The sequence below is a fragment of the Staurois parvus genome, unplaced genomic scaffold, assembly GCF_062004578.1.
Source record: "Staurois parvus isolate SC_StPar_1 unplaced genomic scaffold, SC_StPar_1.0 ptg000018l, whole genome shotgun sequence".
Classification (NCBI taxonomy): Eukaryota; Metazoa; Chordata; class Amphibia; order Anura; family Ranidae; genus Staurois; species Staurois parvus.
The window spans coordinates 21,917,501-21,941,630 of NW_028317814.1; the positions used below are offsets into that span (position 1 = coordinate 21,917,501).

A 24,130-nucleotide genomic window follows, 5' to 3' on the forward strand; every position below is an offset into this window, starting at 1 on the left:
TGAGAGTTACTTGCATCCTTTGGGACTTCATTGGTTGGATCACTGGGTTGAGTTCCTGGTCTGTACACCTGCTGTAGCCAGTATAAGGACATACACTCTCCCTGTTGGGTTTATATTGTGTCATGGATAATCCAATAGATGAAGGTGATACTTAGGTGGTCGGAAACAGAGTCAGGAAGAGAGATCTCCAGTTGAAATGTCCAATTGATTAGTTACAATGATATACACTTAAATATTGTTTTCTTCTCTCTGCTTTCAAGTATGAGGAGCAACCGACATGGAAGGAAAAATATATTGACATTTATTTGAAATGCTACAATTTTGGCCAACACACAAACACACACACACACTTCAAATGCGGTTTTATTACAAAATATATGAAAAATATTTTTAAAAATACATTTCAAATATACTGTATGTCTTTAAAAATACAAATCTACATTTTTGGACCGCATTTACAGATGTATGTAAACATATATTTAAAAAAAAATCTGAAGAATACATTTAAAAATTATATATTTTTAAAAATAATTCTTCAGATTTTTTTAACATATAAAAAATTAATTTTAACATACATATATTTTTACATATATTTGTAAATGCATTCCAAAAATGTTGATTTGTATTTTTAAAGACATACAGTATATTTGAAATCTACTTAAAAAAATATTTTGTTATCAAAACACATTTCAACATGCAGTGTGTGTGTGTGTGTGTGTATATATATATATATATATACAGTTGCAAGAAAAAGTATGTGAACCCCTTGGGATTACGTGGAGTTTTGCATGAATTGGGCATAAAATGTGCTCTGAACGTCATCTAAGTCACAACAATAGAAGAACACAGTCTGCTGAACATAATACTACACAAACATTAGATGTTGCCATGGTTTAATTGCACATAACATGTAAACATTCACAGTGCAGGGAGGAAAAAGTATGTGAGTCCCTAGCTTAATGACTTCCCCCAGAGCTAATTGGAGCCAGGAGTGAGCCAACCTTGACTCCAATCAGTGTGATGATATTGGATGTGTTGCTGACAGCTGTCCTGCCCTTAAAAAACACACACCTGTTTTGGGTTTACTGGTTTCAAGAAGCACTGTCTGATGTGAACCATGCCTCGCATAAAAGAGCTCTCAGAAGACCTACGAAAAAGAATTGTTGACTTGCATGAAGCTGGAAAGGGTTACAAAAGTATCTCCAAAAGCCTTGATGTTCATGTGTCCACGGTAAGACAGACTGTCTACAAATGGAGAAAGTTTAGCACTGTTGCTACTCTCCCTAGGTGTAGTCGTCCTGTAAAAATGACTGCAAGAGCACAGCGCAGAATGCTGCATGAGGTAAAGAAGAATCCCAGAGTGTCAGCTAAAGACCTACAGAAATCTCTGGCACATGCTAACATTTTTGTTAACACATCTACAATAAGGAAAACATTAAACAAGAATGGAGTACATGGGAGGACACCACGGAGGAAGCCATTGCTGTCCAAAAAGAATATTGCAACACATTTGAAGTTTGCAAAAGAGCACCTGGATGTTCCACAGCACTACTGGCAAAATATACTGTGGACAGATGAAACCAAGATTGAGTTGTTTGGGAAGAACACACAACACTATGTGTGGAGAAAAAAAGGCACAGCACACCAACATCAAAACCTCATCCCCACTGTGAAACATGGCGGAGGGAGCATCATGGTTTGGGGCTGCTTTGCTGCCTCAGGGCCTGGACAGATTGTTGTCATTGATGGGAAAATGAATTCCAGAGTTTATCAAGACATTTTTCAGGAAAACGTACGACCATCTGTCCACCAACTGAAGCTCCGCAGAGGATGGGTGATGCAACAGGACAATGACCCAAAGCATACAAGTAATTCAACAGAACAATGGCTGCAACAGCACAGAATACGCCTTCTGGAGTTGCCCAGTCAGAGTCTTGACCTCAACCCGATTGAAATGCTGTGGCATGACCTTAAGAGAGCGATTCACACCAGACATCCCAAGAATATTGCTACACTGAAACAGTTTTGTGAAGAGGAGTGGTCCAAAATTACTCCAGATCGTTGTGCAGGTCTGATCTGCAACTACAGGAAACGTTTGGTTGAGGTTATTGCTGCCAAAGGAGGGTCAACCAGTTATTAAGTCCAAAGGTTCACATACTTTTTCCTCCCTGCACTGTGAATGTTTACATGTTATGTGCAATTAAACCATGGCAACATCTAATGTTTGTGTAGTATTATGTTCAGCAGACTGTGTTCTTCTATTGTTGTGACTTAGATGACGTTCAGAGCACATTTTATGCCCAATTCATGCAAAACTCCACGTAATCCCAAGGGGTTCACATACTTTTTCTTGCAACTGTATATATATATATATATATATATATATATATATATATATATATATATATATACACATACACACACACACACTTATTTATTGAAATATGTTTTGAAATATATCGAATATGGCCAAAACTGTAGCATTTCAAATATATGTTAATATATTTGGGAAGAATATTTTTTAAATGTATTTCAAATATATTTTCATCTATATGGGAATATCCTGGCCAAAGCACTCCTTAAAAATGTATATTCAATCAGAGACAGCGGTCTATAAATATACAGCTACGTCTGTACTCTCTCTTTATAAAACCCATGGTACTCTGCAAACCATTTGTCATGTGATAAATACTTATTTGTGTAGACCTACTCCCTTAGGAGTTGCTGAGTTTTGAGTCTCCCTATAGTTCTGCACAGCCAGGCAATACACATTTGCTTCCTCCACACTTGCACACGAGACAGTAAGCAGTCCTCAGGCTTGTTTTTGTAGTTTTATTAAGGGGTATTGAACTTGCATAGGATTGAAGGATGCATGGGAGCCTGTGAACTGTGAGGACAACTCCCCAGTAACTATGTACAAGTCTATGGACAAAAAGAATGTTTCTTCTGAGAGCACTCCAGCTCTCTGGTGTACTTCATCAGACCCCAGATGAATTCTTCTCTTCACCCAGCTGCCTGAGGGAATCCCTGGGTAAGGGGACCCAGAATCTGTCACTTTAGTAAAGCAGCCCCAGATGAGGAGCTAGTTGGGTTTGCCACCTGACTACCCTCTCCCCTTATCTGGCCCAGGGGGTGCAGAATTACTCAGTCCTCTCCCATAAGCTTGTGGGTTGGTGGCTGCCTTCAGGCCTTATGCTGGGCTAGCGCCTTCCCCACTTCCCAGGCTGTTCTCTCTCAGGGGACGGTTGAGTCAGAGATCCCAGCTCCTGCCAGCAGGTAGACCCCTCCCTGGGCCCCCTCCCAGGCTCCACACTCCACTCTTCTCACACCACCTTTCACTCGACACTGACCCACTCCCTCCCAGGCTCTCCTATACTGAAGGACTGCCCTAACCCCATGCCAAGCCTCCTGCTTGGGGATTGGTCAGAGTTCCCTGAATATGCAGATCAGCCCCTCCTCACCCCCACCTACTGCCTTCTAGAAACTTCTTAAGCTTCTAGAGTGGGGGGAGGTATCAGTTAATGCACCTGCAGATTCCTCAGCCCTGACCTCAATTTAGCTGGCTGACTCATCACAGGCTGATTCAAACTACACAAGGATAGTATAAATAGCTTAAAAATAAAAATCCAAAACAGTTTAAAAATGACTAAAAAAGTTGATTCAGAGCAAAGAACCCCATAAATTAATTTCCACATTTTGTGACATGCTACTTTTCCCTGCTGCCACTACCTTAGCCTGCGGTCTAAAACCACTCTGGGAAGCGGAGGTGGGAGTATGGATGAGAAGGACTGGAGTGAGGTCCTAGACACTTGTAAAGCTGTTTCGCCTAGATTGCCAGATCGTCTTACACAATTGTATATAATCCATTGCAACTAGCTCTACCCAATTAGGTTAGCCCAGTATAGCTAAGATCACCATATTCAATGCCTTAGGTCCCATGTACACGGGACACTTGTGAATGCTGGAAACTGACTGCTGGAAAACGCCTGCGGTTAAAAAACGTCTGTTTAGCCGTGTTTGCATAATGCATTTATGCGCGTATGCATTTAGAAGCATTTTTTAAAGATAAGCACAGGAGTACCTCCCAAATGCCCAGAATGCACTGAAAAGTAGTAAATTATTAACTATTTCAGACTGTTTCAGAGAAAAACAGAGAGTAGAAGCAGAGACAGCAGTATGTGTTGAGATTAGCTTAGGTGTGAGTTGTTCATTAACATTTCTTTTGTTTCCAAGGGTGGGAAAGGAGTCTGGTGGAATGAGTTATTAAGGCCACCTGGCAGGGGGTCTTCATGAGGAAATTGAGGTGTGAATGGTCAGGAACATATCTTTTGTTTCCAAGGGTGGGAGAGGTCTGAGGTGTGAATTGGTCATTACAATGTGTGACAAGCTTGGTAAGAACATCCTGTGTTCAGTGTTTTGTCCATTTGAGTACCTTGAAAGCGCTTTGCATGCATTGTTCATTATGAAAAAAGGCTCTGGACAGCATCAGGAACTGGAAGAGTTAAAAAAAATTCAAATGCAAACACTTATAAATGCGATTTGCTGCGTTTACAAGCGTTTACAAGCGTTTTGCTTTTGAAACGCTGATAAAATTAACTGAACGCAAGTTTTCTGCACCAAAAAAACTACTGTAAACTCAAATGCCTGTAAACGACTGTAAACGAAGATGTGCACATGGCCACATAGGAAAACATTAGGGAGAGTTCAAAGGCTGCTAAAAAAAAATGCTGAACATCTCCTAAACGTGAGTTTATCAGCTGCAGTGTACATGAGCCCTTATGTGTGCTAATCACCTGGGTACATTCTGTCATTTACAATGGGCCTGTCCTATTATTCAGGGATTTTGGGCACAGGTGATGTTCCTACATGACAACATGGGCTTTCCATTAATGCTGCTCCCTAAACCATGTTTGTTGGGCTTAGATCCCACCCCCGATCTACTGTAGATAAGTTTACCAAAATCTTTTTACCTGAAACCCTTTAAATTGCTAGAAAGCTTATTGCTAGAAGACGGATGAGGGCGACATTCCTACTCTGAACTCTCGCATAAGTGAAATTAATAGCACACTACCAACTTCTGTAGACTAACAGAGGATGCCCACCCAATAATGGGCTCGCTGGTTACAATCTTCCACCATGTGTATATGATGTGCCCAGGGCCGTGGATAAGGGGGTACCACCAGTCCTCCTGTACAGGGCCCAGGCCAGCAAGGGGGCCTAGACAGCTGGGTGAATCAGATGTGATCCGGGAGGGTGATCAGCACGGTGGTGGGGCAATTACTGGAACCAACCTCTGTATGGCTCTCTCTGCAGCAGCTGAAAGCTGGCTTCTCCTCTCCCTCCTGCTGGCTTTCAGCCTCTGCAGAAAGAACCATACAGGGGATTGTTTCCAGTAATTGCCCCCCCCCCGCAACACCCATCACCATCCCAGTGCACCATACGTTTCACCCTGCTGCCCAGGCCCCACTGTGTGCCCCCACCCCAGCAGTGCTGCTGGCTTCACACCAACAGTTGCAAGCATGCAATAGGATCCTTCAAGATGGAGAGTAGGAAAAGGTTCTGGTAAATATGTTGGTATTGATCACTCACTGTGTTCATTTATAACTGAAACATAGTAAACTGTGGGGTTTTTTTTTGGGGGGGGGGGCCCTGCCGGGTTGGCTGTATGGGGCCCTGTGGTTTCTAACAACAGAACTGGATGTGCCTCTACTAAACCTTCTTCCCCTATTCACCCTTACTAGGTCTTCTAGTCTATCAATTGCTTCTCTCAAATTCCCTAGTCTAAGATGAGATTGGACATTCCATGGAGATAAGACTTCGGGTCTGTAATGCATGGAATTTTTGTCTTATGTCTGTTAGTCATGTTTGTTTTTTGATGCTCTCCAGGCTTTCTGGGCACATACCCCACTTAGGTGACTATTCCTATGGGTAATAAACATCTAGATTTGTTATTTACTTGCTTGTTAACCAATGTATAACTAACTGCTGCAGTGTATGCACCTGGGAGCAGGGGCGGACTGACAACTCATGGGGCCCCCGGGCAATAGGGGATCATGGGGCCCCTGTGTCCTTGCCCAAACTCAAAAAAGCCTATGAAAAAGGTACCAGGAGCATGTCATGGGGCCCCCTACTGACCCCGGGTCCTTGGGCAGTGCCCGAGTTTCCAAATGGTCAGTCCGCCCGTCTGGGAGATTTTTCTTCATTGTTATGGTAATCTTACGGATACCCGTATTGTGCATTTTGTAATCTCCCATTATTTTTTTTTCTAAACTCAATAAAAAAAGTATGTTTCAAGTTAAAAAAAAGAAAATGACTAAATATAACAAAATAACATAAAACTATTATAATTTCTCTTTAAAACTGGCCATTCGGGCCTACAAGAGCATCACAATTCTCTTACTGCAGACAAGCAGATCAGATATTCTACTAGATATGAATGTCTTACCATTGATCTGTGTGTCAATAAATCCTGGGGCAAGGATTCTCCCATGACAGTCCACCTTGACATCAGCTGCCCCTTTCTCATCAAAGAAAAGCTTTTCGGGATTGAGGATCCTCCCTTGTCGCACCCATAGATCCTCCCTACAAAAGTTAAGAACAGATGTGAAACTTCAAAAGAAAGCTGCCAGAAAAAATATGGAAGTTGCCTCCACCAACTTGATTTTAAAGGTGTAAATATCAGGGCCATTATTCTTCCATCTCTAGATTGCAAGTATCTGAGCTGGAACAAGCAATCAGGACCAACATCACTGGATGCATGCTTGTTCTGGATCCGCAACTCACTAGGTGGTAAAAGAAGATGAGGCTAACAATTTAATTGTACATCTTTGAAAACAACTAATGGTTCTCTTTTTCTTTTCAGCTTCTACTGTTCAAGACATACACTCATATACAATGAAGTATCCATTCTGCGATAACCAGATCTCCAACAACCATATTCCAGGATGGCTACACAAGAGATGATTGACAACATCTTCAACATGGAACACAAACCAAAAAGTGATTAAAATCCCCTCCATCTCCCCGTCCTCCCTCTGTAATTTTGGAAACTAGACTCATAGAGGATCTCCAGTCAAGAGATTCCTTATAGCCAGAGTCTGCTACAAGCCAAGAATTGTTACTACTACACTTTCCTGGGATCTAAAGTGTAACTTAAGTGAAAATCCCCCCCAAAACTACATATAGTATATGCTTCAAGATTCAATCCCCAGTTGTTTAATTCTGCTGGTTTAAAACAATGTGTACATTTAGTCCCTATAAACACCTTAAGAATCATTCCAGAGATCTCCATATGCATTAATGTCCTTTAGGTCTGTGTTTATAATGTATCCTGCTCTCTCAATATCTTCCTTTGTAGCCACCCATTCAGATGCACTGAGAGCACAAGTGTTTTTTTAAATGATGACCCTTTAGACAAGCATGCTCCTTCCTGCTGGCCACTGGATGTTTCAGACTTTACCTGTGCTTATCAGTTGCTTGATCACTATTCCAGAAGCAGGTCTGACTGAATGTAATCAAGTAACTGATGTGCAGACTGCCTAGCTAAAGTTTACAACATCCAGTGGCCACGTCCCGCTCTGGAACATGCACATCTAAAGGATGCACAGGGATGTGTTCTTTCACTTTTGTAATCAGCAGCAAGATGTATCTACAGAACAGAATTGTTATACAACCAAGATTTGGCCTTCAGAAGAAAGGGTGTTGTCCCTCTCTAAGGTAGGAAAGTTAATTGTTTGTCCTCTCAGGAAGCTGTCCTAGAAAATGATAATGGTAAAACTACAATAAGAGAACCGGTAACAGTATTTTCAGGAATCTTCCAGGACAGTGTCTATATTTTCACCCATTGTTTCTTCTTTTAGTGTGCTGGCTTGTCGGTATCATGTTTCCCCAACTGCATGTTGGTGATGGTCCTTACTTTTATGTTAACTGAGGACGAGGTGGATAGGAGGGGTTTTTAATCACTTTTTGGTTTGGATTTCCTGTTGAAAGTGGAGCCAGTCATCTTTCAGGTAGCTGTCCTGGAGGATTCCTGTTAATACCAATACCAGTAAGTCTAACTGAAGTCGTTTTATAGAATACAGCCTATCATTTTAAGAAAAACTCTTGATATCAATATTTAGACTAGGTTATGCAGAACTCTTTGATAAATACAATTATAAGCATCAAAATAATATTTATTTGCATTTTTATCCTTTTTGGGATATTTGTTGTAAAGAAAACCTGTGCTTTACCTATGCAGGGAAGGCAACAGGTTAATTTTGATGTATTCCTCCCCAGCATTTACAGTGGGGATATAAATATTTGATCCCCTGCAGATTTTGTACGTTTGCCCACTTACAAAGAAATGAAGGGTCTACAATTTTTATCATAGGTGTATTTTAAATGATAGAGACAGAATATCAATCAAAAATCCAGAAAAAAACACGATACCAATGTTATAAATTGAGTTGCAGTTCACGGAGTAAAATAGGTATTTGATCCCCTACCAACCAATCATTCTGGCTCCCACAGACTGGCTATGTGCTCATGTGGTACACAGATTAGTCCGGTCAATTTAAGTAGGTGCTCCTAACGGCAACTCGTTATGTGTATAAAAGACACCTGTCCACAGAATCTCATTCTTCCTCACCAACATGCACAAGACCAAAGAGCTGCCAAAGGAGGTCACGGACAAGATTGTAGATCTGCACAAGGCTGGAATGGGCTACAAGACCATCAGCAAGAAGCTTGGTGAGAAGGAGACAACTGTTGGAGCGATTCTTCACAAATGGAAGAAATACAAAATAACCATCACTTGCCCTTGGTCTGGAGCTCCATGCAAGATTGCGCCTCATGGGGTAAGGATGATCATGAGAAAAGTGAGGGATCAGCCCAGACCTACATGGGAGGAGCTTGTAAATGATCTCAAGACAGTCGGGACCACAGTCACCAAACAAACCATTGGTAATACACCACCATGGATTGAAATTCTGCAGAGCCCGCAAGGTCCCCCTCCTCAAGAAGGCACATGTACAGGCTCGTCTGAAGTTTGCCAATGAACATCTAAACGTTTCAGAGAAGGATTGGGAGAAAGTGCTGTGGTCAGATGAGACCAAAATTGAGCTCTTTGGCATTAACGCGACTCGCTGTGTTTGAAGGAAGAAAAATGCTGACTATGACCCGAAGAACACCATTCCTACAGTCAAGCACAGAGGTGGAAACATTATGCTTTGGGGCTACTTCTCTGCTAAAGGTACAGTCTGGCTTTGCCGCATTGAGGGGCCAATGGATGGTGCCATATATTGTGACATCTTGGATGAGAATCTTCTTCCCTCAGGCAGAACACTGAAGATGGGTTGTGAATGGGGTGGCTGAAGAAGAAGCACATTAACACCATCAATCTGCTATAGGCCGGGCGGGACACTCCTCGTGACTGGGTGTCAAATTACATCCTGTCAGAAGGAGCCGCTCATGCGGCCGCGTGGACATGCAGCGCTGTAATCTGTCACCGGCTGTGTCCATCAAATACATTTTTCACTTAGTCAAGTAAACAACCTATAAAGTCCACGCCCGAAAATCTCATACACATTTTAAAGTAATTCAAAAGTTACTCTCAATCTTTTTTAAATCTGCAGCTTTCATTAAAATAATACCTGGTGATCTTGCCACAAAGGTCCCTGTACAGACACTTCCTGTTATGGGGTGACAACGTTCTGTCCTGTCTCCTAGTTGTGTTCCTGCATTGTCACCTTGTCATGCAGACCTGTGATTAAGACTACAAATGGCCTTTTTGAGTCACACTGGGGTTGATTTAGTAAAAGCAAACAGACTGCTCTCTTTGCAAGGAAATTTTCCCCAGAGTTTAATGAATGAGGAGAAGCTTTGCTGACTTCCATCATCCAATCATGTGCAAAAAATCTGACTGAGAGGAACCTCCCCCATTCTCCTTGTTGTCCTCAAGATCTCCACCTGCAAGACCGTGGTGTTGCGATAAGTCCCTACCAGCCGACTGAGTCGGAGTCCGTCTGGGTTCAGCCTCTCTCAGGCGCAGTCCTGTATCTTAGGTTGCTAAATGCACCAACAAGGTGGGAAGCCCCTTCGGGTGTTCTTTTCGGGCTGAGGAGTTCTCCAACCAGAGACGTCAGAACACCTGAGCTGGTGTTTGTTTGCTGCAGTCCATTCTGCATGTGTTTCTCTACACACCTGAGCAGGATCACACAGAAAGTTATATGGTTGTCAATGTCATAGTTCACATCAGTGATTGCAGTTCCAGATGCAGAAAAAGAAGTTGAACAGGCTACATTTTTTTCTACACAGAACTGTACTAGAACGCGGTAAGGTGCACAGGAACGTACAAAAACGCACCAAAAACGCACTGCAACACGTGTCCCTATTTCAATTGAAGCAATAGAGAGGGGAAAAAAAACGCAATGGAACGCATAAAACAAATGCACTGGGACACGTCAAAAACGCACTGGAACGTGCCAAAAACGCTTCAAAAATGCGCATGCAAAAACGCATCTGGAGCACATCTGGTCTGCGTTTCTATAGTGTGAACAATCCCTAAGGTCAAGCTAAAATAGTGTTGCCATGGCATGACAACTCCAGTGGCTCTTCCAGCCCCAGGATGCACATAAAGTTGTGAGTGTTGGCATCTCTGCCCTGAGCTCTAAGAGTGACAAAGGAGAGAGTGCTGAGCACTTGGACTTAACACCATACTAACATGTCTGATCATATTGCCATTTGAAACCTCTCTAAGGACAAAGGAGGCTGGGATCCAGCAAGTCATGGTCCTTCATGGACAAATAGTTAATGATCCTCCAAGTTCTCCAACCACTTATGCCAGCAGACTCCGGGCACAACATCAAGGATGCAGCCCTGCACAGCAGTACAGGGCACCATGGCCCTCCTTACCAAGGAGGCCCCAAGTCCATCATAGCCATCTTTATTCCTGACTCTGGAGGCACCTTTATCCAAGCCATTCACTTTTGCCTTGCACCTGGCTTCACCAGAGGTAGAAGAAGGTCAATCATCCTCCTTGAAAAGGCTAAGCAGGGTTCAAGTGTCTCTTGAGTCCAGTCATTCATTAAGGTAGCAGGCCCAGAACGGGATGACCCAGATGACTGCCTTTCGAAGTCAGAACATACTTCACGTTTTCAAGGCACAGCCTTTAACTCTTCCCAATGAAAGGAAGGATAAAGAGATTGTTTCAAGAGGAGTGGCATTAGTGGTATAAAGTTTTTCATTAGTAAGCAGTTGCAAAATTATACCCTATCCAGGAGGAAAACACCACTTCTCTGTTGAAGTTAATGGCATGGCCACATGCTAACGCACTTAACATGCACTGCAGTAACACACATTACAGCACTGCACTCTACTGCAAAGATATGGATAATACTACACTGTTAAATGTCCTATGAAAAGCGACTACATGGGACCAGTTTTCAGAGGAGCAGCTATGTTATCTGCACATGCAAACAAGCCCTAATGCTCATGTTTGACAGGCAGCTCTGTATACCAATCAGCATCCGTACACTAAGCACTATTTCAAGAGCTGTCAATAGTTAGTTTGGCCTTCCTGTTCATAGGCGGTCAAGGCTCAGGTGAGTTCTCCCGGCTAGCTTGACCCACTTTACATTTCAAGACTCCACAATATTTCGCCATAATGAGAAACTTCAAGAGCTGGTGGAAGAGTGTGCAAAGGCACCTTTCTGAAGAAAGAACAGCCATGGTCCATCTCGTTTCTTTCAACCTTACAGGAGTTTTGTTGAGAGGAATCACCCCCCCCCTTCCCCCAGCCTAGTGTGGCGAATTCGGTGCACAGATGGTAAAGCCCATTTTTGGGATCCGTGGGTGCCTTCTATGGTAAAACTCGGTTACTTTTGGTGGTTCAGACATTGCCCTCTAGAATTATTTTTCATCCAGACCCGAGTAACATTTTCTGCTCAAGAGGTGGATGTCCTCTTTCAGTACATCAATCATATGACTACAAAGGGCATTGATTCTAAGTCCGCCCTCACAGAATGTATTCTCTTCTGTGTTTGTACAAAGAAGACTGAAGATTCAACTGGTTCAACACCAGTTGAATCTTCAGTCTTCTTTGTACAAACACAGAAGAGAATACATTCTGTGAGGGCGGACTTAGAATCAATGCCCTTTGTAGTCATATGATTGATGTACAAAGCACCCCATTTCCTTAGAGGGGCTACACAGAGATTAGGACCTTCGTAAAGATCATCTGTGAGGTGGAGAGCCACGAAGGAAGGTATGGAAACTGGAATTGTCAATCCCCCCCACTGAGACTCAGTTTCTGTAAACTCAACGTTTAAAGAAACTGAGTCTCAGTGGGGGGGATTGACAATTCCAGTTTCCATACCTTCCTTCGTGGCGCTCCACCTCACAGATGATCTTTGCGAAGGTCCTAATCTCTGTGTAGCCCCTCTAAGGAAATGGGGTGCTTTGTATCCATCATTACTTGGATGGTATTCTAATGTTGGCTCAGAGCCCAGATCATCTACTAGGTCAAAAGGGATTTTCATCCGGCCAGCCTGAGATGTTTTGGCTTGATTGGAGGTGTCAAAACAGTGAGAGCAGATACATCTAGTCATCCATACGGAAGCCCAGTTCAATGCTCGAACAAGTACTTTTCTGCTCCTTCTCAGAATAGGCCAAGGAGCAGGGAGGCTCTTCGGAAGTGGTATCTGTCAGTTTTGTCAAGCTTCCCAATTCAGGAGTCTCCTGGAAACATTGATGTCTTGCATCCTTACGATACCTTGGGCACACTGGATTCTCTGGTCATTCCAAAGAATTTCCTTTTTACAATACAGAAGTTGGCACTTGAGCTGATTCAAAGTGCTTCTCCTCCGATGTGCAGGAGTCTCTGGGTATGGGTGTGACAGGGGATCACTCGATCCCGTATGATAGGTTCATTATCTCGGACTATTGTCACCTTTGATGCCTATGCTGCAGGGCGGATCGCCACTTGCATTTACTATGTGTACTGTCACCTCGCATTCAGGCTTGACTGGTTATTCTGCATGATGTTACCACAGCAGCAGTGTCATGCATTTAGAAAAAAACTCAAGAGCAGGTTCCAATGGAAGTGGAACTATTATGTCCATGACCAAATGTAATCTTCAGAGGATGCGGACACCCAGGATGCCAAAATGGGCTGTGGTGCCAGGTGTTTTTGGTTCCCAATGAATGGGTCTTTAATTGAAAAGATCTTGCCCATATCACTCCAGCATGGGGCCTCCCTCAGTTGATCCTGTTTGCATCACCATCCTTTCACAAGGTGCCTCTCATGCTACCCTCACCCATTGGTGGAGGAAATGGACGCTTACTAAGCCAAGGAATAGTTGCCTAGCAAACGGCTTTCCTCTACTGCCTTTGGTCATGAAGTTCCAGGGGGGACTGTTGTCCGAGAGTATCACTGTGATAACACGCATGCCAATTAGCCTGCAAGTCTGGGTTTTACCCTAGCCATGGAACTGGAGTCCGGATCAAGCACGTCAACTACCAGTGTTTCCACAACACCTGGCCCAGGACGGATTAGAAATTGAGAGGGTAGGATTGAAGGATTAGGGCCATCCTCTTTCAGTGGTAAATCCTGCAGGATTTCAAGAAGGCTGTGAACAAATGTCATTTACTCCGAAGTCTGGAACAAATTCACAGTCTTTGCAGCTGAGCAGGATTTTGATCCTAGCTATAATTTTCTCACACAGATCTGGATTTTGGGCCCAGCCTGGTTCTGTAAGGGCTCAAATTTCAGCCATTTCAGCTTCATCAGGGAATATGAGCCTGTGAGCTGCCAGGGGAACGTTTCAGGAGGTTGGTCCTGAGACTTTGCCCTGAGGAGGAAAAACATTTCCCCTGTGGGATTTTATTCTGACACTGGATTTCCTTGCCAGGTCTCTGTTTGCACCAATAGAAAGGAGTCTTCAGTAGGACATCACTCAAAGCAGTGTCTCTCAATACCTTCAGGGGGCAGAGGTTTGGATCTGCAAGTGCTGCAAGCTACAGAGTCCTACATCTTCTTTCTTCTGAACATGTTGGGGCCTATGCCCCTCGAGCACCTTTTGTCCCTAGGTGGCTTCAGTTTTCATCTTACAAATTGGTGATTCCATCCTTTCTGGCACAGATGGTACCTAACCTACACAAGATGGATGTACCAGGTATCCAAGATGCCTACCTTCAAGCTGCTTCCTAGTTTAAATCCTCTGGGGGTCTGTTCGTGTTTCCATCAGGCAAATTCAGAGGAAGCTGCAGTAAACCTTGTCATCTCGGAGTGTCAAGGTCATCCTGAAAACAGTGCAGCCAGGCAAGAGCCTCCAGAAGTGGTAGAGGCGTATTCAGCCAGGTCCATCTAGAGAGCAGCTCATGCAAAGTGTCTATGAAGACTATTGCAAAGCAGCAGGCTAGTTACCACAGTGCACCTGCCTCAGGCGCTACAGGGAAGATCCAGGGGTTTATACGTCAATGGACTTCAACAGAATGGTAGTCTAGGCTATCAAGTCCATTGTAATGCAGTTTGATTATACATTTTAGCCCTCCCTGTTTAGCTAGTTATTTATCACATGTACAGTATGCTGCCATGTTGGCGTCAGAAAAACAGAAAATTGTATCATATTTTCCTGACGCCAATCCATGGCATCATACGAACCCTCCCTTGTTTGATCTTGATTGTACAGAGAATGGGGGAGGTTGCTCTCAATCAGACGTTTATAGATATACACAGGTTCTGTGGGTGGATATAGGGGTGGAGATATATCACATGTATGCTGCCATGGATTGGCGTCAGGAGGGGAAAATTACGTTAAGTATGATACAATTTTCCATCTTTACACCCTGTATGCCTCTATAAAGAGACCCTGTTACCAAAAAATCACCACAAAATTTCAGTAAATAATTTTGAGGGCACATAAACACAATAAATGACTCCAAAAAGTCTCCTGTGATGAAAACAAAAAAGTAGGTAAAAAAATATATTTTTTTAAATTGTAATAAAATAAACTTTTACTCAAGCACGTAAAGCCACCCCCCCAAAAATTGTTGAGGCCCCCCCTCACCCATGCAAATGTAAACGCATATGTCAGGAGTGCCTACGTATGAAAACATCAATTGCGATACATGTTAGGACTGGTTCACACTACATGTGTTCCAGTGTGTGTTTTTCTGCATCCAACATGCACAGAAAGTAAGTAAAATGGTTGTCAATGGCATGGTTTACACCAGTGCTTGCAGTTCCAGTGCGCTCCGATTCTAGGAAAAAAAAAAAAAGTAGAGCAGGTTGCATTTTTCTGCACAGAACTGTACTGGAACGTGGTAAAACACATAAAAAACGCACTGGAACACATCAAAAACACACTGGACCCTAAATGACCCAAAAACAGAGGGGGGGGAAAAAAAGCATCTGGAATGCATCAAAAATGCACATTCAGAAACACATCCAGACCAGGGGTGGACTGACCATTTGGAAACTCGGGCATTGCCCGAGGGCCCGGGGTCAGTAGGGGGCCCCATGAGATGCCCCTGGTACCTTTTTCATAGGCTTTTATAAGTTTGGGCAAGGACACAGGGGCCCCATGATCCCCTATTGCCCGGGGGCCCCATGAGTTGTCAGTCCGCCCCTGATCCAGACTACATTTCTATGGTGGGCACCAGCCCTAACATATCTCTCCAGAATGAGAGCAATAATTCTAGCACCTCCTCCGTAACACCAAACTGATGACCTATAGGGGGCTTTTAAAGCGTCACCTATGGGAAATAAAGGGTACTGACGTTTGTCACTATTTCAATGACACACACAAATTAAGGTTTGGTATCTATTTACTCGGTGCAACCTCATCCTTCATATTTTATCAAAAACGGGCCATTTATTGTGTTTGTGTGCCCTAAAAATACCTTAAGGACATTTTTTACTGAAATTTTAGCATTTCCTAAACCTTTGCAGTAATATATCATGTGACATAAAAAATTGCAACTACCACTATTTTATTCTCTAGGGTGTCTGCTTTGGTCTAAAAGGATTTTTTAACTAGTTGCTGATCGCAGATAGCCGAATGACGGCTGCACTGTGGCCGGCCAGTTCTGAGAGGGCGTCATATGATGTCCTCCCAGAATGCACTCTCCTGCGCGCCCCTGGCGATCTCCGTGATCGCTGTGTCCTACAGACACAGCCAGGGGCGGACTGACAACTCATAGGGCCCCCGGGCAATAGGGGATCATGGGGCCCCTGTGTCCTTGCCCAAACTCAAAAAAGTCTATGAAGAAGGAACCAGGGGCATCTCATGGGGCCCCCTACTGACTCCGGGCCCTCAGGCAGTCCCTGAGTTTCCAAATGGCTGCTAGCAACTTACAGTATTGTACTTCATTATGTTTCTGCTCTTCTTTAGCAGTTTGTAGCTCAGCCCTAAATGTCAAAGCTAAGCAATCATTGGGGCCCCCTACTGATCCCGGGCCCTCGGGCAGTGCCCGTGTTTCCAAATGGTCAGTGAGCCCCTGGACACAGCTGATCACGTGATGTGGTAAAATTCCAATCACAGCGCCCTTTTACCACGTGATCAGCCGTGTCCAATGACACACTGATCACCGGGAAATGCAATTGCCGGTTCTCGGCTGCACTTTCCTCACGCTGTCCGAGCGTGAGGAATGCAATACCAAGAAGTTTTGTCAGTTGTCAGAGCAGGGATCGGCACTGATGATCAGGGCACTGATGATCGGTGCCCAGCAGTGCTGCCCACCTTTGCCCAGCAATGCCACCCACCTGTGCCCAGCAGTGCCACCAGTCAGTGCCGCCCAGCAGTGCTGCCAGTCAGTACCCATCATCAGTGCTGCCTATCCGTGCCCATCAGTGCTGCCTATCAGTGCAGCCTCATCAACGCACATCAGTGAAGGAGAAAAATTACCTGTTTGCAAAATTTTATAACAGAAACAAAGAAACTTTTTTTTCAAATGTTGTGCTCTTTTTTTTGTTTATAGCGCAAAAAGTAAAACGCCCAGCGGCGAGTAAATACCACCAAAAGAAAGCTCTATTTATGAGAAAAAAAATTATGAAAATGTCATATGTGTATAATGTTGCATGACCGCACAATTGTCATTCAAAGTGCGACAGCGCTGAAAGCTGAAAATTGGCCTGGTAAGGAAGGGGTATAAGTGGCCAGTAGGCAAGCGGTTAAACATGCGTGCAAAAAAAAAAAAAAACCGCAAAACAAAAAGCATCTGGCAGGGAAAAGGCTCATCATAATCCTAAGCGCTGGAGAAATTTCCCTGCAAAGTGAAGAACCGCTTTTCCTTTAGTAAACCAACCACACTCTGCAGGCACGGTCCGTTGTTGTCACCATCATGATACCCAGCATGGGAAACGCCATGCAGCCATTGCTGGAGTGCATGCAGACAGGAAGCGGCTGCAAAGAGACTGCAGGAGATCAGCACTAGGATGAAAAATAGAAAGGTGAAGACATAGGTGGAGATTGTTTATAATACGCAGTACTTTAGTAAACTAAATACCATTCAGTCAGAGTTTAGATGTATATTTTTGTGAATAGGCAAAGGGTGAAACTTAGTAGATGAGCCCAATGTTTCTAGACTTCTATACCAACCATCCTACACCTTCCCTCCATACACAGATACAAGAAGGCCAGGTCACAGGAGAGCGTGATCTTCCTGGGTACTCACCACTGCAGTCTGTGCTCCCTGAGGATCCTGCAGTTCCTGAACTGGGTGATGGGGGCATCAGACACTGACTTATTGGAAGGCATCCCTACCCCAGCACTGACACTCAGCACTGATACTCAGCACTGCTCACTTCATCCATCCACCCTCCTCTCCCCATTCACTACACAACAGTCACATGAGCCACAGTCACATGACAGGATGGGCCCTGCCCTCATCATGTGACCCATCCGGCTGCAGTAGCCATGTTGGGGGTGGCACATCGGCCATCTTGGGAAGGTCACAGTAGCAGAAACTATTTATTTTTTTAGTATAGGCGTTCATTTAGACATGTGTTTGAACCAAGGCTGGTTTCTTTATTCTTATTTGTTTTGGGAAAACTGTCCTTCTGTTTGAAATGTACTTTTTTCAGCACATGCTGTATATGTGTAAGGAGGGAAATGACAGGAGGATGGGTTCAGGAAGGAGGGGGGTTTAATGGGGTGTCATTTCAGTTTTAACCACATGAGGGCAAACTCTGAAAATTCTGAATACAGACAGGACAGCAGAATCTGCACACAATTATTATTTTTTTTATTTTTATTTTTTTGTTATTTTCATCCTAATCCAACATGAAAAAGGGCACCAAAATCTGCACACACACATTATTATTATTATTATTACCATTTTATTATTTCAATTCAACATAAAAAGGGGCAGGGAAATCCCCACACTCACGATTATTATTATTATTATTCCCATTTTATTATTCCAATTCAACATGAAAAAGGGCAGGGAAATCTGCACACACATGATTATTATTATTATTATTATTCCCATTTTATTATACCAATCCAACATGAAAAAGGGCAGGGAAATCCGCACACACATATTATTATTATTACTAATATTATTATTATTATTATTCTCACATTAATCCAACATGAAAAAAGGTAATAGAATCTGCACACACATGATTATTATTGTTATTTCCATTTTATTATACCAATCCAACGTGAAAAAGGGCAGGGAAATCCGCACACACATGATTATTATTATTATTCCCATTTTATTATATCGATCCAGCGTGAAAAAGGGCAGGGAAATCTGCACACACATGATTATTATTATTATTATTATTCCCATTTTATTATCCCAATCCAACATGAAAAAGGGCAGGGAAATCCGCACACACATGATTATTATTATTACTAATATTATTATTATTCTCACCTTAATCCATCATGAAAAAAGGTAATAGAATCTGCACACACACGATTATTATTATTACGACTATTACTGTTATTATTATTCTCATTTTAATCTAAAATGATAAAAGGGCTGTTGAATCTGATCACACACATTATTATTATTACTAATATTATTATTATTATTATTATTATTATTATTATTAAACAACCCCTTTTATTCTAAAATAAAAAAGAGCAGTGGAATATGCACATGTCGTCTTCTTCTTATTATTATTATTTTCATATTAATCCAACGTGAAAAAGAACAGCAAAATCTGCAAACACAATATTATTGTTGTTATTATTACTATTTTTATTTTTGTTATTATCCTTCTCATCTTAATTCAACAGGTAAAAAGGTGGCAGAATCTGCACACAGATGATAAATACTGTTATTAATGTTATTCTCTTCTTAATCCAAGATGAAAAAGGACAGTGAAATCTGCACACACGTAGTACTATTATTATTATTATTCATATTAATATTAATAATATTCTTAGTATCATTATTAATATTCTCATCTGAATCCAACACGAAAAAGGTCAAAGAAATCTGCGCACACATATTATTATTATTTTTAATATTATTATTTTATTCTCATCTTAATCCAACATGAAAAGGTAGCAGAATCTGCACACACATGATTATTATTATTACTACTGTAACTGTACCCTCTCGAGGGCCGCTGAGTTTTTGGGTCCCCTTCAGCTCTGCACATCCTGGCAACACGCATTCTCCACACTTTCATCCAAAGTCAATAAAACAGTCCTTGTGCTTGTTTTTTTTTGTTTTATTGGGGGGTTAACAACGTGGATGGGGTCTAGGGGTATATGGTATGCCCAATGGAACTGTACAACTTTGGAGGACAATCTTCTTAGCAAAAAGGAAAAAAATCAGCAGCACACAGTCTTTGCAAGGAGCACTTGGTCCCCTTAGTGAACCTCCTCAGACTCCAGATGAAATCTCCTCCTCCACCTGGCTGTCTTGAGAGTGTCCTTGAGCAAGGAATTCCAAGATCTATAGATGAAGTAGTCCCAGGGAGAACTAGTAGGGTATTGCACCTGACCGCCCTCTGCATTCTTTGGCCCAGGGGGTGTAGGAGTATGCACACTGTCCTGTTCCTGTAGCTTAATGGGTTGCAGCTGCTTTCAGGCCTTATGCAGGGCTGGCTCCTTCCCTGCTGACAGGCTGTGTCTCCTAAGTAGACTACGGGACAGTGGAGGTCCTTCTGCACAGCTGCAGTCTATGGGCAGGCCCCACTCCTCTGGGGCCACCTCCCAGGCTCCACGCCAGCAACTCCTTCCTCACTCCATCTTCCATCCGACTCCAACTACCTCTTACTGATTAGGATCTCTCACATTTAAGGGTCGTCCTAGCCATCATGCCAGGCCCCCTGCCTGGGGATTGTCCAGGTTCCCTCAAACATGCAAATCTAGGCCTCCTCCTCCCCTCCTCCGCCCTGCTGAAAGTGCCAGAAGTTTCTAGAAGAGTGGAAGGGCTCCAGAAGCCCTTATCTGTACAGCCTCCCAGCCTAACCTGAAGTGACCTTGCTGACTCACTCCCAGGCTGACTTATACCCAGGTTTCTAGCAAGCCTCAAACTAACCATAAAAAACCCTACCTAAGCTAGAGGGCGCTACCCTACTATTACTGATATTTTTATTCTCATGTTAATTTAACATGATAAAAGGACTGTGGAATCTGAACACACACGTTATTATTAATATTAGTAATATTATTAATAGCATCCCTAAAAAAAGGGCAGTGGAATATGCACATACATTATTGAATGTACTAAGTAGAGAAAAACAAACAGAGGGTGCACCGACCTAGTGCATTACCTTAAAAATGTATTTAATAAATGATAAAAGTAGGTATTGTACTCACAAAATGACAATACAGTCAAAGGCACTTCATAAAAGAACAGCTCTGTCCAATCCCCACTACGTGTCTGTCCACAATGGGAATTCTGGACTTCCAACAGCTAACGCGCTTCAAGGAGTTGCCTCTTCCTCAAGGCTCTTTTATGATGTGCCTTTGACTGTATTGTCATTTTGTGAGTACAATACATGAGGAGCGAATGCTGAATTGTGTAGTCTGATCCTGCAACTCCAATTGCTGAAAAGGTAATGCTGGTACTGATAGAAAGGTATCAGAGCACGCAGTGCATCGCAGTTTGTTGTGTATGGGGCTGTGCAGATGCCGACTGGTCAGGGTGCCCATGCTCACCGCCAAAAGCACCTACATGTGACTACGTGAACATCAGAACTGGACCACGGAGCAATAGAAGAAGGTGGCCTGGTCTGATGAATCACATTTACATCATGTGGATGGTCGGGTGCGAATTTGCTTTCCATATCAGAAGGACGGCACCATCGCTGCTCAGCCATTATCCAGGGTCAACATCCACTTTTTAACTTGAGGTGGTGGTGCGGAAATGACACAGTCATGTGGTGCCTGTGTTCACAATTTTTTTTACACAAATCAACCCCCTGTGGCAGCCTCTCACCTTGTGGCTTGATAAGAAGTTACAATGGTGTAGAGCAGCCTTTCTCAACCAGGGTGCCCAGGCACTCTGGGATGCCTTTAGGCTTCTTCAGGGGTGCCTTCAGGCTTCGTCAGGAGTGTCATAGCAAAATGCCCACAAATTGTACACAACGCCACAGGTTTTCATTGTGCACGTTTATGACCTTCTAGCTGCCAGCATCCTAGCAACCAATGACATCATCAGTTGATAAGGAGGATGTCGGATGCATGTACATCATCATTGTTCAGCCCTCCCCTGCCCCTCTCCATCAGCACTGGGGTCACATTAGCAGAGTAAGGGAGAGAAAATGAGACACACTGGAACACTAGTCAGTACCAGTGTGCAAAGGTGTATTTGCTTTGGAAGAATAAATCACCTCTAATGTTGGGTGTACTGGATGTGTGTAGAATAGTTTTTTACATTTTAGTTTGGGGTGCCTTGAGATTGTGCAGAATTTTAAAGGGTGCCTTGAGATTATCCATAATTTTATAGGGTGCCTTGACTGAAAAAAGGTTGAGAAACACTGGTGTAGGGATCACTGGAGGAGAGGAGACTGAGGAAATGCTTGCTACTGATTTAGCAAGTTGATGACATTATCTCATTCCAATGAAAGGTGCAGTTTGTTTGTTTTTTGTTTTTGTTTTTTTTACAAATGATACTGTTGCTGAATATTTTGATATGTCAGGAATTTAATTGTGCAGTTTTGTTAAAGTGTTACTAAACCCAAGACCTTAAATTCACTCATGTAATCGATGCAACTAGAGTTGCATCTGAAATCGCACTAGCTTGAATGGAGCCTTATGTAGGAGGATTTGTTTCATCTGTGTATCACCTGAGGCCAGTCACTTCAGTAGTTATGTGTAAGGCTTTACAACCACTTTAAAGCATCCTCTATAGAAAATTGTGTACCAAAGTTTGTTGCAGTTTAATGAGCATGCACAATTAAAGTGTTACTAAACCCAGGACCCTGCATTCACTATCTGGTCTCCCGCAGTACACAACATGGAAATGCAATTATTTTAGTAAATATAAACTGCTAAATACCTTTACTCATCATCAGTATATAGCAGTCTTGTGACTTCTATCAGTGACCAGCAGAGCACATGTTAAAGCTTGTAGGAGGAGTTTTCTTTGTGCTCTAGGAGGATGCAGAACCCCAGGATTGTGACCTGGAATAAGAAAACAACTGCTGCAAAAGTGACTGAGCTCTGCAGTCCCTTTTGCAGTTTTTCCCTATTCCAGGTCACTATCCTGTGCAAACAACTACTGCAAAAGTGACTGTAGAGCTCAATCTCAGTCTTCATGGGACTGAGATTGAACTCTGCAGTTACTTTTGCAGCAGTTGTTTTCTTATCCCAGTCCTGTGCAAAGTCCTTGTTTCTTTTGGCAAGTTGACCGTGCTTATGCTTCTCAGATGGTTTCCTGGAAACTGTATATGCTGTCATAACCTTTGACTGTACCTCGCCACACGGCAAATAAATTGGCAACTTCAGTCACAGAAGCATGAACTATGCAGCACCAGTAAGCTCAGACATGACTCTGTATTACTAGAAGCGCGCGCAGTGAATGAGGAAAATGAGGGTTCCCACCTGTTAGCTAGGTGTCTCATCACACAGCAGAAGCAAAAGAATATTAGATCTCATCTGCGTTCAACAGGAAACATGTCGTCACTTTCACACCTGCACATCATGTAGTGTTTCCATTTTTTGTCTAACCCCTGTATGTGTACGAAAAAAAGAACATGAGTTTTTTTCCAAGCGTAGACAGACATTTTTGGCTCCACAGACTTCAATGTAAATGGCTTTAACGCAGCTACCCATGTTTTCATGCCTAAAGAATGTCTCTCCTTCTATAGAACTGCTGCTCTCCTCCCTTTACCCAGCCCAGGAGATACATTCTTGAAGGCTGATACATGTGCAAAAAGAACTCTAATATTCCTAAAAGTGCCTGCAAAATCTCCAGGAATACAAAAGTAGAAGATATAAAGCATGGAAAGGACATACCTTGGCAAGTAAAGCCCAAACCCCCAAATTGCAGCTTACCAACCATATGGGTGGTTGCATTTGTTTTCTTCCTTTTTTTTAGATTATTTCCCCTCTGTTTTCACCTGGTGATTTGGACAGTAACACCTCCTGTATTAGAGTGCCTCCACTTTGGATGAAGGAGCACAGGGGGCACCTTTGGACAGCAGCATTGTCAGTTTGGGGAGGAGTGTTAGATGTAGTAGCATAAAAGCTGATCATTGTAAGCACCCCCATCAGATCAGTGGTAAATGGTTTGTTGCACCTCTCTAAATGCTACATTTGCAAGAGAGCTTGTTCTTTATGAGAAACAAGACTTTCTGGTCAGATCACCAGGTGAAAAGGGAAAGAAAGCCTATTGGTGACATCACTGTAAAAAATGGCAGTGTGGGACTAAACACTGCCAGAAGAGAAGTTCTCGGCTGGATCAGCTCAGTGGTGGGTATCTGAAATATGCTACACACACCACCAAGTAAACAAGTGTTAGGAAAAAAAATGAACAATGTTATCAGTAATATGTAGCGTGAAGAGGCGACACAGTGGCTTAGTGGGGTGACACAGTGGCTTAGTGGTTAGCACTTCCACCTGGCAGCACTAGGGTCATTGGTTCAAATCCCAACCACGGCACCACCTGCCTAGAGTTTGCATGTAACTCCCTGTGCCTGTGTGGGTTTCCTCTGGGTGCTCTGGTTTCCTCCCAC

The 24,130-nt window shown here is 43.0% G+C and overlaps 1 protein-coding gene across 2 annotated transcripts in view; it reads right to left on the minus strand.

Annotated features, from left to right (window-relative positions):
- The window catches only part of AMDHD2 (amidohydrolase domain containing 2), a 52,056-nt gene extending 34,222 nt beyond the window's left edge, over nucleotides 1-17,834 (minus strand). The window contains exons 1-3 of one of the 2 annotated variants that reach the window (XM_089682966.1): nucleotides 17,656-17,801; nucleotides 17,287-17,411; nucleotides 6,446-6,582 (exon numbers count right to left, since the gene is read on the minus strand). In XM_089682966.1, coding sequence (XP_089539092.1) covers nucleotides 6,446-6,582; nucleotides 17,287-17,369 — 220 coding nt within the window. In that variant the 5' untranslated portion in view covers nucleotides 17,370-17,411; nucleotides 17,656-17,801. Of the gene's footprint in view, nucleotides 1-6,445; nucleotides 6,583-17,286; nucleotides 17,412-17,655 lie in introns of both variants that reach the window. The other variant, XM_089682957.1, reaches the window with a different exon arrangement.
- Between the last annotated feature and the right edge of the window lie 6,296 nt (nucleotides 17,835-24,130).